The 14,512-nt window shown below is 45.4% G+C and overlaps 1 protein-coding gene across 3 annotated transcripts in view; it reads left to right on the top strand.

Annotated features, from left to right (window-relative positions):
• The window catches only part of FHOD3 (formin homology 2 domain containing 3), a 511,278-nt gene that overhangs the window by 325,126 nt on the left and 171,640 nt on the right, over positions 1-14,512 (top strand). For all 3 annotated transcript variants that reach the window (XM_065932345.1, XM_065932348.1, XM_065932346.1), the window contains exons 8-9: positions 6,509-6,603; positions 13,648-13,791. In XM_065932345.1, coding sequence (XP_065788417.1) covers positions 6,509-6,603; positions 13,648-13,791 — 239 coding nt within the window. The remainder of the gene's footprint in view (positions 1-6,508; positions 6,604-13,647; positions 13,792-14,512) is intronic.

Below are 14,512 nucleotides of genomic sequence, written 5' to 3'. Positions count from 1 at the left end.
GTATTGTCATCTGGCTGCTCCTGAGCACTAGCAGCTGAGAACAAAAAGGATCAACACTGATGGAAGAACTCAGCCATAGCTTATCATGTGTGGTTCAGTCGCATATTTCTCTATGACATGTGTGGTCTTGGCCATGACATTGTAACACATATATATAACACCATCCTATATTACTGCTAGTAAAACTGTTCCTGAACTTTGTGCTGGAATTGCACACATAAATATGTCATGCTGTTCTGCGGAGGGAAGCATGACTTGCAGGTGTGTTTCCACCTGGCAGGTTGAGAAGCTGCTCTCCAGTCCCTCTGGACTGGAGCGAGCGAGTAGGTAGACATGCCAGAGGTGACCAAGGGCCAGCTGAGTACATCCATTTCTACACAAGTTTATAAATCCACCATAAATGTGACTCCTCAAGGTGGTTTTGGACTCATTCTTTTGGAGGTTAGGGTGGAGAATGGGCATGTTAATGTACAGACCTTTTTAGTAGAAAGGAATTCTTTTGGGTGATGAGAAATGGCAGGTTTAAAGAATCAGCAAGGAAAGTCAACAAGTGAGCCACACGTTCTCAGAAATTACTAGCAAACGAATTTGTCCAAGAACAAATTCCTCTGATTGCTGTATAAACAGCACATCCCACACATGGGTTAATGGGAAAGGTTCATTGGTGAGCATGGATGGACAGATTGTTGTTCTGCCAACAGTGGGCCAGTTAGGGAGCAGCAATAAAAGCTGAGGGATTTAGGTGTATCACAGGGACTAATAAATATGTATGAATTAATGAAAATTAAAAGGGCCCCTTTTGATCGTAGCAGTTGGCACTTCGGCTCAGGTGCTAGAATGAAACCATGGATTTGAGTTAGTCTCTAAGGCATGGCTCAGGGTCGTACCTGTCTGTGCAGACTGCTTGCACGTCTTCTCCTTTGCATGTGTCTTCAAGTCACTTTCCCTTCCTAGTGGACAGGGCCAGGCAGGAAGAGAGAATGGCAGTAAGCAGTCATGGAAGCCCATGGGAAGGCTTTGCTTTGTCATTCTGCCATTGTCTAAGACTTCTTCACTCTAGTGATTAGCGGGAAACTGATCGAGAACCCCCTGCTCCCCCGGGCAGGGTGGCCCTCCCTCTGACTGTTTGGGTTTCCCTCCCAGACAGAGGGTGGGGGTAAGTGACCAGATGGGGTACCTTATTTTGAAATTTCAGTCATAAATCTTGAGTCCTGCTAATTTGGGTTCAGCACTGCTTTTGAAGAGGTGCCATTTTTCATTTGAATGTGAGGTGATGAGATATGATATAATTTTTAAACATGTGTCTCACACATGATTAGCGGTGTTGGGGAGGTGGGTGGAGAATCCAGACATCCTTTCCAGCCATCTTGTCTCTGACTTGTGCTCAAGGGTACATTGCTCTGTGAAGACTGCACAGAGCATGGTGGAGGTCAGAGTGCACAGAACTCAAGCTGTTTCCATGGTTGTCTGGAGCAGAAGCGTATTCGTTAAGTGTTCATCTGTCACAGTGAAAGACATGGAACACGGCTCTGGGACCTTGTGTTTGAGTGTTAGACCAACTCGCATACAAGGCGTTATGCAAAATGTTTTATTTTCTTTGGGGTTTAATACAGAGACTTGGAAGAGAGTAAGAGGACAAGAGTATTGAGCAGTTTATCCTGTGCTTACTCATTCTGGGTTGAGAGTGGGGTGACGTGGTTTGCTGGGAGGAGGGGGCCTGGCCAGGAAGCCTGCGGGGCAGGCCTGGGGGACAGCATGGGTGTCCCCACCCGACACCTCCTCTCAGTGACGGCTACTGCTGTCCAAGTGCCTGTCACATAACAGACACCGTTCTAAGCATTTTTCATATAAAATTCATTTGTTTAACAAATATTTAGGGCTTCCCTGTGGCTCAGAGGGTAAAGTGCCTGTCTGCAATGCAGGAGACCTGGGTTCGAGTCCTGGGTTGGGAAGATCCCCTGGAGAAGGAAATGGCACCCCACTCCAGTACCCTTGCCTGGAAAATCCCATGGACGGAGAAGCTTGGTAGACTGCAGTCCATGGGGTCACAAAGAAATATTTAAGTGCCAATCATGTGCCTTCGAACTTCAGAGAGAAACCAGGCTGTCATAGATCCTATACTCACTCCAGTGCTGGAGGTGGAGTTGGAGAGAGACAGACAGTGATGATGAAGGAAGTGACCATCTCCTGATGCTCTGCGTCAGCACTCAGGAGGGGCGACAAAGCGCCACATCTCTGGGACACCTCACAGTCAGCCGCTAGGGCGGATGTCATCTCACCAGTTCACGTGCCTCCCCCGAGCCTCTGTTCATTCCACTACTCTGTTCCAGTTTTGTTCTCTGTTATGTGAAGGGGTTTATGGTCTAACCCAGGGCCACCCCCTACCCACACATGTTATTTGCTCAGTCATGTCCAATTCTGTGACCCCATGGTCAACTCTGGACCCTCTGTGACTGTAACCTCTGTCCATGGGATTCTCCAGGCAAGAATACTGGAGTGGGTGGCCATTGCCTTCTCCAGGGGATTTTCCCGAGTCAGGGATTGAACCTGGGTCTTCTGCATTGCAGACAGATTCTTTACCATCTGAGCCACCAGGGAAGCCCCAGGGAAAGTGTTAGTTGCTACCCACACATACACACACGAAACTCCATATGGAACAGTGAAGGTGTGGATGGAGGGGGGTACTGAACTGGACCATTTAGTTTTGACAGACAGGCTCCTGGGACAGCTACAGCTGGTGGTGCTTGATGCAGGCCAGTTGGAGCCCTGACAAGGTATTTGTGTTGAACTAGAAGGTGTTCTCACCTTTCTCTTCATTCTTCTAAAAATTTCCTATTTTCTGGTCCCCAAACAGTCAAAGGATAGTGAACATGTATCCCCATAGTGTCTGATTACATGCAAATTTCCAGATGCGAAATCCTTAAATGATAAAAAGGGAGTCAGATATTGTAACTGAAGAACACTTTTTGTGTATATCTTTTTTAAACTTTTTTATTTATTTTGGCTGTGCTGGACCTTCATTGCTGTGTGGGCTTTTCTCTAGTGACGGGGAGTGGGGCTACTCTCTAGTTGCGGTGCATGGGTTTCTCATTGACGTGGCTTTTCTTGTTGGGAAGCACAGGTTCTAGGACATGAGGGCCTCAGTACTTGCGGCACATAGACTCAGTAGTTGTGGTTCCTGGGCTTAGTTGCTCTGTGGCATGTGGGATCTTTCCAGACCAGGGATCAAGTCAAATCCATGTCTCCTGCATTGGCAGGTGGATTCTTTACCACTGAGTCACCAGAGGAGCCCCGAATATGTTTTTTATTAAATGAAGCCCCTGTTTGAGTGCTTTCATTATAATGGATAAAGTGGTGCATAGATACGTGTGTCTGCATAAGAGAGAGAAACAGACAGGAGATAGACCATTCACCTCCCTCTCTCTGGGATGCTTGCCATCCTTCCTCTCCTTCCACAGGCCCCATTTGACATCTTTGGCTCCAAATTAAGCAACCAAGAAGCATTTTGGGGCCTCTGAGTCCCACTGGGAATTCTTTGCATCAATGCTGCCTTTCTTGGACAGGCTTTTCTTTACCCATGTAGAACTCATGTTTTCATGTTTTGTACTGAGGTTGGGTGTGAGTATGAGTGACAGAAGTTGCCCTTTTATAAGCACAAGCAGAGGCGTCTAGAACACTTGACCTACACTTAGACAGTGAGACCTACTGACCACACTGATTATCTTGAGGACAGAAATGGTTACTTAACTGGGCTGTGAAGAAGAGGTGTGGACGTCAAGATAATTTGGTGATAAATATCAGCAAGAAGATAATTCAGCAGTTAGCACTCAAAAGATCTTGCTTTTGTGTTTGGGGTAACAAAGGGTCATAGAAGCTTAGTCATAGATTTCTAGTTTGGACTAACTGAGCAACTAGCCGAAAGGAAAAGGCATTTTTGTTCCCTTGCTGAGATCACCAGCAGACCTGTACATGAAATTTTATCTGTGTCTTTCATGTAGTACAGTAGGTGCCTCATCCTTTTTAAATTCTCCTGTCCTGTCTCCTTACTGTGTGCAGTGAACTCTCTGGTTCTTTAAAAACTACCCGAGTTTAAACCCACCCTGTGCCCTCTCAGAGATCCCCATTCACTAGTCAGCAGACATTTTATTGAGCACCTACTATGTGCCGGGCACTCTGCCAAGGGCAGAGAGACAAGACAGATGCCATCACTTCCCTGGGGGAGCTTTTGTTCACAAGACCAGGAAATCAGCTCTGACATAACCCATCCAAGAATCAGCATTTGAAACCCCACTGGTTTCAGGTTATTTCAGAATTTACTTTTATCAGCAAAAATAGGCAATATCCCTTTGAGATTTTTTTTTTTCCCAGTGGATTTTGTCATACATTGATATGAATCAGCCATAGAGTTACACATATTCCCCATCCCGATCCCCCCTCCCACCTCCCTCTTCACCCGATTCCTCTGGGTCTTCCCAGTGCACCAGGCCCGAGCACTTGACTCATGCATCCCACCTGGGCTGGTGATCTGTTTCACTATAGATAATATACATGCTGTTCTTTCAAAACATCCCACCCTCACCTTCTCCCACAGAGTTCTGTACTTCTGTGTCTCTTTTTCTGTTTTGCATATAGGGTTATCGTTACCATCTTTCTAAATTCCATATATATGTGTTAGTATGCTGTAATGTTCTTTATCTTTCTGGCTTACTTCACTCTGTATAATGGGCTCCAGTTTCATCCATCTCATTAGGACTGATTCAAATGAATTCTTTTTAACGGCTGAGTAATATTCCATGGTGTATATGTACCACAGCTTCCTTATCCATTCGTCTGTTGATGGGCATCTAGGTTGCTTCCACGTCCTGGCTATTATAAACAGTGCTGCGATGAACATTGGGGTGCACGTGTCTCTTTCAGATCTGGTTTCTTCAGTGTGTATGCCCAGAAGTGGTATTGCTGTGTCATATGGCAGTTGTATTTCCAGTTTTTTAAGAAATCTCCACACTGTTTTCCATAGTGGCTGTACTAGTTTGCATTTCTACCAACAGTGTAAGAGGGTTCCCTTTTCTCCACACCCTCTCCAGCATTTATTGCTTATAGACTTTTGGATAGCAGCCATCCTAACTGGAGTGTAATGGTACCTCATTGTGGTTTTGATTTGCATTTCTCTGATAATGAGTGATGTTGAGCATCTTTTCATGTGTTTGTTAGCCATCTGTATGTCTTCTTTGGAGAAATGTCTGTTTAGTTCTTTGGCCCATTTTTTGATTGGGTCATTTATTTTTCTGGAATTGAGCTTCAGGAGTTGCTTGTATATTTTTGAGATTAATCCTTTGTCTGTTTCCTCATTTGCTATTATTTTCTCCCAATCTGAGGGCTGTCTTTTCACCTTACTTATAGTTTCCTTTGTTGTGCAAAAGCTTTTAAGTTTCATTAGGTCCCATTTGTTTATTTTTGCTTTTATTTCCAATATTCTGGGAAGTGGGTCATAGAAGATCTTGCTGTGATTTATGTCGGAGAGTGTTTTGCCTATGTTCTCCTCTAGGAGTTTTATAGTTTCTGGTCTTACATTTAGATCTTTAATCCATTTAAACCTTTTGAGATCTTTATAGAGAAACCAGGAAAGAGCTGCGTGTTCCACACCACCTTGCCAAGGGCAAGGCAGCACTTCACTGCAGATGTTTATCCCGAGTGTAGGAAATCATGTCTGTGTGTGTGTCCCTCTTGTGGCCTTGACCTTGGCTTGGTGATCCTGAACATGCAGGGTTTTCCTGCCCTCCCTGAAGCCGTGGGACAACCTCCATGAGCCCCCACCGCCAGTCTCACTGAGGAGTCACTTCTTGCACCAAACCCTCCTCAACCATCTCACTTCAAAAGACAACTCCCTCGAGTGACAGGCGTGGCTAAGCGCTTTGCCTTCTAATTGCTTTTACCCTGTGCTGACATGTGTTCTGTGTTTGTGCCTGACTGTTCCATTTGACTGTAGACCTTTTGAGGGCCACCTTCTAGAGACCCAATTCCTTGTATCTGGTTGATGCCTAAATAGTATTTGTAACTTGATAGAATAGAGATAATATACTTCTGTTCTGGAAATGTTTGCTAGATGGACGTTTCACTGTTACTGTTTTGAGTCCTTTGCTTGAGTGACTGTAAAGCTCTCCTGAATCCTCTTTCCTTGCAGGAGATAGACACACACACAGAGTACTTCCAGAACATTTCCATACTCGGAGAGTAAAATGCATGGTCTAAAAAAGCTGCATATAATTGGATTTTTTTTTAATTGCCTATTTAGTATAAAGGGAACTTTTCAAGCAAACTGATAGGCATTTTCAAGTAGACAAGGATGACACGGCATATCATCACCTTGTTGGAAGAATGTACAGAGTCATTCTTTGAAATTTGGTGAAAGGCGTTACTGTCCTTGGATGATGAGTCTGGATAAACTGTGATGTGAGTTGGATAAGGAGTCCCGAATTGCTGTTTCTCATGATTTTTGCTTTATTCATAGGAGTCACACCCTGGTCAAATATCATGGAAATCCTGGAGGAAAAGGATGGGGTCGACACGGAATTGCTGGTTTATGCGATGACTTTAGTGAACAAGGTTGGTTGATGTTTGTTGTGGGTTGAATTATGTCTCCCGCAGAAGACGTTGAAGTCCTGACCCCAGAGCCAGTGAATGTGATCTTATTTGGAAATGGGATTTTTGCAGATGAGGTCATTAGGGTGGGTCCTAATCCAGTAGGACTGGTGTCCTTATAAGAAGAGGCACACAGAGGGGAGACAGCGTACACACTCGTCCGTGAGGAAGGCGGCCTTTGAAGGCAGGACTGGAGGTTGGAGTGATGCATCTGCCAGCCGAGGACCACCGAGGATGCTGAGGATTGCCAGCAGCCGGCCCCAGATGAGGCAAGGAAAGGCCCTCCCCTAGGGCCTTTAGGGTAACACGGCCCAGCCGACACCTTTTTTATCTTTCCAAAACCAGGCTTTTCATTTTTAAAGGTCTGCCATGTTTCTGGTGGGTGCCGATGGTCACCTTTCACACTTGCGCCAGGTTGTCTGTGCAGCCAGCGAACAGTGTGGCCATCAGCAGACCAGGTCAGAGAGGTCCCCTGGGGCGGCTCTGTCCCGCTGCTGGTCCTGAAAGCTTCTTGCTCCAGTTCATCTGCAGTGACTTTGCCCTCCAACTCCCAGATCTTCGTGTTGAGCCTGCAGCAGCACCAAGGCGGAGCAGCCAAGACTGAAGTATGGGGCTTTGATGATGTTCCCTCCGTCTAGCCCATGAAGGTGTTTGCCTTCATCGAGGTCCCACAGCATGGCTTGGCCAACCTTACCCCCAGAAGCACAGAGGGATCCAACTGGAGAGACAGTCAGTGTTCAGACAGCATCTGTGGCCCATGTAATTGGTCTTCAGCTTACAGTTTACCAAGTTTCGTACCTAATTTCAGTCATTGTAAGCCACTAAGTTTGTGGTACTTTATTATGGCAGCCCAAGGGAACTAGTACATGTGAAAACCTAAAATCTGCCCTCTGAAGAAGCCCACGCCATGTACACCCCCCATGCTGGTGGCTGGAACACGCTTCAGCATGCCTCTTCATTAGAGGAGACCCTTCACACACACGCATGGTGTGTGTGCCTGTGGGCTGGTGTTCAGACGTGTGAAGGCCCGAGTTGTCTGCAAAGTTTCTAGACTTTAGTTTTTCTAATGAAACCAGAAAGAGGGTAGCAAGACTTTTATGGCTACTTTTCCTATCGAGATGTCCCCTTAACATTTTTCCTTAAGAATGTAGATGAACAAGTTTTACTCGTTTATTTCCACTTAGCTGACCAGGGACAGCCCACTCTCAGGACTGGGGTTCCCTCAGTGTCCTGGCCCTTCCTTATTAATAACTGAGGGAGGGTGGGATGGTTATCTTCGCCCCGGACCCCAGACAGCACATCAGCCACCCCAAGGTCCTGCCTTTATACTTCCCAGGGTGCCAGGTACAAGCCTAACCAATTGCAGTGATGGTTAGTTCTTCAGAAAAGACTGAGAATCTCTTCCTGAAATATATCTGGAGAAATATGAACTGAAAAATATGAATTGGTAGATAGCAATGTAATTATGAGAAGTAATTCTGCTAGATATCAAGATGTTGTGTAAACTTTAGGGATTAAAACAATGTGGTCCTGACTTTTTCCTTGGCAGATGGCTGAAGCAGAAAGGCTGAAAACAGACCTCAATGTACATGCAATGCACCCTGTAATTGAAATCCATAGGGGATGGTCAGCATCATTTATGACCGAGAGAGGTTTTGCTAAGTGGAAATAAACGAAAACATGCTTTGACTGTACAGCAAAGTAAATTTCAGAAAGATTGAAAAGTTCAATGAAACACACCAAACTGTAGAAAAATAAGAAGCAGAGGTGAAGATCAACTGGTCTCTGGTCAGTGAAGTTTCATCTAATAATATAACCAGTCACAAATATTCCAAAGAAAAGGACTTAAATACTTCACTGTATTAAACTATAAAAGGTCATATTTACAAGATGAAAACCAACAATAAAAACTAAAGGCAAGTGGCAAACTTGGAATTCGTTTCCAAAAATTGGGCAGAAAAGGGTACAATCCTAAGTCCATTGGGTTGGCACAAAAATTCGTTCGGATTTTTCCTTAAGCTGGTCTGGAAAACACAAACGAACTTTTTGGCCAACCCAGTAGTATGACCCCAGTCGACAAATGAATGACATTAACCCTACTAAGCTTGAAAGAAATATGTAGTTAAACAGCAAGCCATTTTCTCCAGGTTACATGGGCAGTGATTGCTTTTTAATGAAATGCCAGTTGTTGATGAGGTCATGGGAAATTTCCTACAGTCCTGGTGGGAAATGGAGACCCCTTTTCTGGTTGATAATCCTAAGAATTTGTTTTTGATTTTCAGATCTCTTTGTGAGTTGATTTAGCATGAAATTTGAAAGCAATTTTCTGTTGGTTTTTGAAAATGAAGGTCATCTATTTCCTGTCATTTTCAGTTACTGACCTTGTACTGGAAAACACTGAATACAGAAAAAAAAAAAAATGCATTTCACTCTTGGGCGGTGTGTTCACTTAGTGGTGGAGGCCTTGCTTGGTTCAGTAATGACCCTGGTGGCAGCCATGTGACTTGGGCTTCTGCTGCTAATCGCTGGCCAGGACCCAGTGCGTGTCACTCTCCTTGGCATCACATGGCCTCCAACATCCAGGAATTCCTCACTTACTCTTTCACTTCTGGCGGTTCCATCCCATATTTGTTAGTCCTGGCCCAAGGGAAGGTTGCAAGGACACGATTCCAGGTGCCATCCTTTCCTCAGAAAGATCAGCAGGCACCCATACTGGGTTTGTTTTTGCTGAATTTTAGTCACATTGATCGTTCCAGTGAGTAACGTCCTCTGAGACCCGAAACATCATCACGTGCTGACGTGCTAATGTGGGTCTGGAAAAAATGCAGACTCTGAAATCTGGGAAATTGTATTGCTTTTCTAACTTTTCTTTCAACAAAATGGAAGAGGGCCTAACAATATGGAATTCAAAACATTAACATTTTTATGACAAAACAAGGGTACGAAATCCTAGCCTGCTCAGGGCTCTGAGACTGAAGTCTACTCCCTTGGTTAAACAGACACATTAATAAGGGGTTTCCAAGATCCGGACTAATCTCCCCTGAACTCTTCCCCTCCCCTCCATGTCATCACTAGATTGAGCGAGCATCAGGAACAAACCATTTCTCACCCTGCAAGCTGAAGTTGTGTGCTGTCCTGTCCCAATCCAGCTGCAGTCCTCTCAGTGGGCCTCCCCCACTTTGGGAACTCAGATATTGATCACCTTGTAGAATCAGATGAGGCAGGTGGGGACATGAATAACAAGAGGTGTCACTGTGGGGCTGGCTTGGAGCATTTAGGGAAGGTGACACCAGGGAGCCCTGGAGAGGGAAGTTATTCTAGTGGAGTCCGGGGGGTGAGTAACCTGATGGGATTCACACTGAGTGTTTGTTTTTAGATTTGACTATGTGGCTTTTTAAGTTATCATACAGTAAAATTAACTCTCTTCTTTTGGTATTTAGCTGTGGAAGGTCTAAAACATATAAAGTCATGGATAACCTTCATAATTAGCATATAGAACAGCTCCTTGTCTCCCCAAAAATCTCACACTCATGTTATCTTTTTATAGTGACATCCTGACCCCCTACTCATGTCCCTGACAACCACAGATTTATTCTCTAGCACTGTAGTTCTATTATTTCAAAAGTGGGACCCATACAGGATGTAACTGTTTGAGGCTGACTTCCCTCACTCTGCACAGTGCCTTAGAGATCCATCTATGTCACTAGGTGTATTAATAGTTCGCTCCTCTTCACTGCTGTGTCATGTTCCGTTGTGTCAATACACCACCATTTGTTATCTCATCATCCACTGAAGGAGATTTGGGTGTCCACAGCTTTTGACTTTCACAAATGCTCCTGCTGCAGTGAATACTTGTGTATAGACTTTTGCTACCCTGGTTTTAACCCTCAAGAAGGATTTGATGGAATAAGTGAAAACCCAGGGAAAGGAAAAGAGAATGTTTGCTAAGACAGAGATTTCTCCTTTGAGAGGGGCTATAAAGATTTACTTGTCACAAATCCTGGCAAGGCAAGGTCTGAGAGAAACCAGGAAAGGGGGTCCCTAGTGTTGTCTGAGAGTGGAGGTGTCAAGAGACATTTGCTCACAGGGTTTTCTGGAGTGGCTGCCACCACTGCCAGAAGTAGGCATGTTGGCCATGAGTGTCAGGGTAGACATGGGAAGACAGGGCCCAGGAGGGGTGAGAGCGTGGCAGAGTTTGCGGAACATGTTAGAGAATCTGCTGAAAATAGGTGAGTGTGTGTTTTTGGGCTGCACAGCCCCCTCCCTGTGCGGACAGAGAGACAAGCCATCTTTGATTGTGGTGGGAGGCCAGCTTCCCTACGGCCACACGTGAGAGGGGGTGGCATCTGGATGTGGCTCAAGCCTGCATTTTCACCGTGGACATGATAGATGACTTATCAATACCCTCCGTTCTGCGCCTCTTACTGAGCAAGGACTCCCTGAGTCTGGTTCTATAGACCTAATGGTTTAATTTTTTAACAGTAATCCCCCTACCACCCCATCATGGTCGGGCTTGCAAAGCAATGGGGATTAGTTCTAGGAATTTAACCCCCAGGACTGAAAGAATCTCGATTGACTCTCTGCAGGGAAGAAAAGGGAAGAAGAAAGGAGGGGACCTGGATGCTGAGGAGATAGCAGAGGCCTCTCTCTGTGCCCATCCTACCCCCGCCCGCACCCCACACTACTGTGTAGAAAGTTTGGGATCTAACACTGAATGTCAGCTCACTGTGGTGGGCAGTCAGCAGTTAGTCAGTGCACCTCTGGTCATTAGCCCTGCCCTGGCCTTTATGTCACCACTTCCCTCTTTCTCATCTTTTATTTATTTGCTATTTATTTGGCTTGTTTGGGTGCTTCCTTCTTGGCTCAAACAGTAAAGAATCTGCCTGCTATGCAGAAAACCTGGGTTTGATCCCTGAGTCGGGAAGATTCCCCTGGAGAAGGGAATGGCAACCCACTCCAGTATTCTTACCTGGAGAATTCCATTTACAGAGGAGCCTGGTGGGATACAGTCCATGGAGTCGCAAAGAGTCGGACACGACTGAGTAATTAACACTTGCTCGCTTGCTCATTTATTTGGCAGTGCTGTGTCGTGTTTGCCGTGTGCAGGCTTCTCTTCTGTGGCACACGCTTATTTGCACTGCAGCATGTGGGATTTTCCTTCCCAACCAGGGATCAAACCCGCATCTCCTGCATTGGAAGGTGGACTGGTAACCACTGGACAACCAGCGAGGTTCCTCCCTCCCTTCATCTTTTAACAAGTTCTAGAGTTTTCAGTAAAAGAAAAGATGGACTTTTCTGATGAGAAGGTTCTGTGGATGGGTATGTACTTTTTAGGTTAGGTCAGTGGACTGCTGTCTGCTAACCCAGTGGTGACTGCCTTGCCTGGTACCTGCAGACACCCACATATGCTTGCACACTTGGTCACTTTGGTGTGAGCACCTGTTTATTTATCACAGCTGCTGACTGGTTCACAGCCTTCCATTCGTGTCCTTGCTGGGGCTCCTGATGGATTAAGCTGTTGCATCGCAGCTATTTTTGTTTAGTTTCTGGTCTCAGTGGCAGTGAGTTGTATCCTCTTCATTCAGTATAGAAGGGAAATAGCCATTATTTGGGTTAGGAGCAGAGATATTTCTTTCCAATATTAGTAACCCCAAAATAGAAGTGTTAAAAGAAGTTGGTACCATGAGATGGTCCTTAAGAAAATATTGGTCTTTTTCCTTTCAAGGCAAGTCACCATGTTTAGAATAATTTTGAAATGCAATAATAGTGAAATAAACAGGGAATGAAGCTCTGTGTCTGAAATTCGAAGCCAGAGCAGTTTGTTCAGAAGGCACAAAGACTGGAATAGCAGATCTGAGCACAGGGTTTTATTAGTTATTATTTAGTAACTTCCTGCTACCTCCCCACCCTCATCCCCCTCATTTATAAGATAAGGGGCTTTGAGTAAATCACCCCAAGGGTCTTTCCAGCTCTAAGCAGAGGCCTGATCTGAATATCATCCTTCTTTTAGGAAGGATGGGGTAGAAAGAAAAGTGGGAGGGGGTTCAGGATGGAGGGGACACGTGTATACCTACGGCTGATTCATATTGATGTATGGCAAAAACCATCACAATATTGTAATTATTCGCCAATAAAAATAAATAAATACATTTTAAAAAAGAGAAGCAGAATCCAAAGAGAAGTTGGCTTTTTCTATCCTGGGTTATCTTTTTGTCTCTTGGTTGCCACTTTGAAATTTCTCACATTGCCATAAATGTCTTAGACCAAGGGGAAGGCCTACAGAACCAAAAGAAAAGGGAATCATTAAATTGTTCTAACTCCAGCTGTTGGTAGATCAATGTTAACAGGAGTTTCTAGTATGTTAGTTTCCGATTGCCATGTAACAAATTATCACAAAGTTAGCAGCTTGGAATATCACAGACTTCCATCTCGCAGTTTCCATGGGGGTAGGGCCCAGGGATTGCCCCACTGGGCCCTCTGCTGAGTCTCCCAAGGCTGCAGTCAAGGTGTCAACCAGGGCTGGCGTCTCGTCTGGAGCTTGGATTTCCCTTCCAAGCCTCTGTGGTTGTTGGCAGAGCTTACTTCCTTGCAGCTGTGGGACTCATGGCAGCTTGCAGCTTCTTCTGGGCCAACAGGATAATGTCTTTTCTGGTCTCTATGCTCAGAAAAGGCCTAACCCCCTTTGAATGGCTCACCTGATTAGGTGAGGCCCACCTGGCTACTCTCCCCTTTTTCAGACTTAATTGATTTGGGACCTTAATGACCTTTCACCTTTGCCCTATCATGTCATGTCACCTAATCATGAGAGTGGGGATCGTACAGCACCTGTACCCCAGGTGTTGGGATCTTGGGGTTCAATCTGCTTACCACACTAAAGAAGCGTTTTTCCCCAATGAACTTGTCATCTGTCTTGCTTTGCTCCAGCTGTTAGACTTGTGGCCACTGGCTACCATGCAAAAAACGTCCTGTGACAGTCCCCTAAGACCCTGTGTCCTGTTCTTCATTCAGACCTTGTCCGGTCTGCCAGACCAAGACACCTTCTACGACGTGGTGGACTGCCTGGAGGAGCTGGGCATCGCAGCCGTGTCCCAGCGGCACTTGACCAAGAAAGGGACTGACCTGGACTTGGTGGAGCAGTTGAACATCTATGAGGTAAGAGGATATGCCTTTTAAGGGCCTTGTACAGCTCAGACACATCAAAGGCTGAGATAGACATCCTCTAGACCAGTGGTTCTGCTTGCAGTGTGGCAGCATTCACAACACCTCGGAGCTGCCAAAATGCAAGTTCTCAGGCCCCACCTAAAACCTGCTGAAGCAGAAACTCAGAGGCTGGGCCCAGATCTGTGTTGTACGGCCCTCCAGGTAATTCTGAGGACACTCCAGTGTCAGAATCCCTTATTGGTAGCTTGCTTGCTTATTGATTGAGTGATTGCTGTTTTAAAGAACATTCGTTCTTGAGGGGGAGAGAGAGTGAGAGAGAGGCATGGAAAACATGTTTCCTATCCTGCTGGTAGAACTTCCGGCAGGCTCTACATACTTCGTAGAGTCCAGTGCGGAATGAAAATGTGGGGAAAATGCTATTAGAGATACTAAACTTTTTACTTTCTTCTGCCTTGTCTCTTGCCTCATCATGGTATTAAAAAAAATTTTTTTTAATTATTTTATTTATTTTTGGCAACTCTGAAAAGTGAAAAAGTGAAAGTTGTGTCCAACTCTTTGTGACCCCATGGACTATACAGTCCATGGAATTCTCCAGGCCAGAATACTGGAATGGGTAGCCTTTCCCTTCTCCAGAGGATCTTCCCAACCCAGCGATTGAACCCAGGTCTCCCGCATTGCAGGCAGTTTCTTTACTAGCTGGGCCACAAGGGAA

The sequence above is a fragment of the Muntiacus reevesi genome, chromosome 4, assembly GCF_963930625.1.
Source record: "Muntiacus reevesi chromosome 4, mMunRee1.1, whole genome shotgun sequence".
NCBI lineage: Eukaryota > Metazoa > Chordata > Mammalia > Artiodactyla > Cervidae > Muntiacus > Muntiacus reevesi.
Note: the sequence above shows the minus strand (reverse complement) of the source record. Positions and strands in the feature narration are given on the sequence as shown.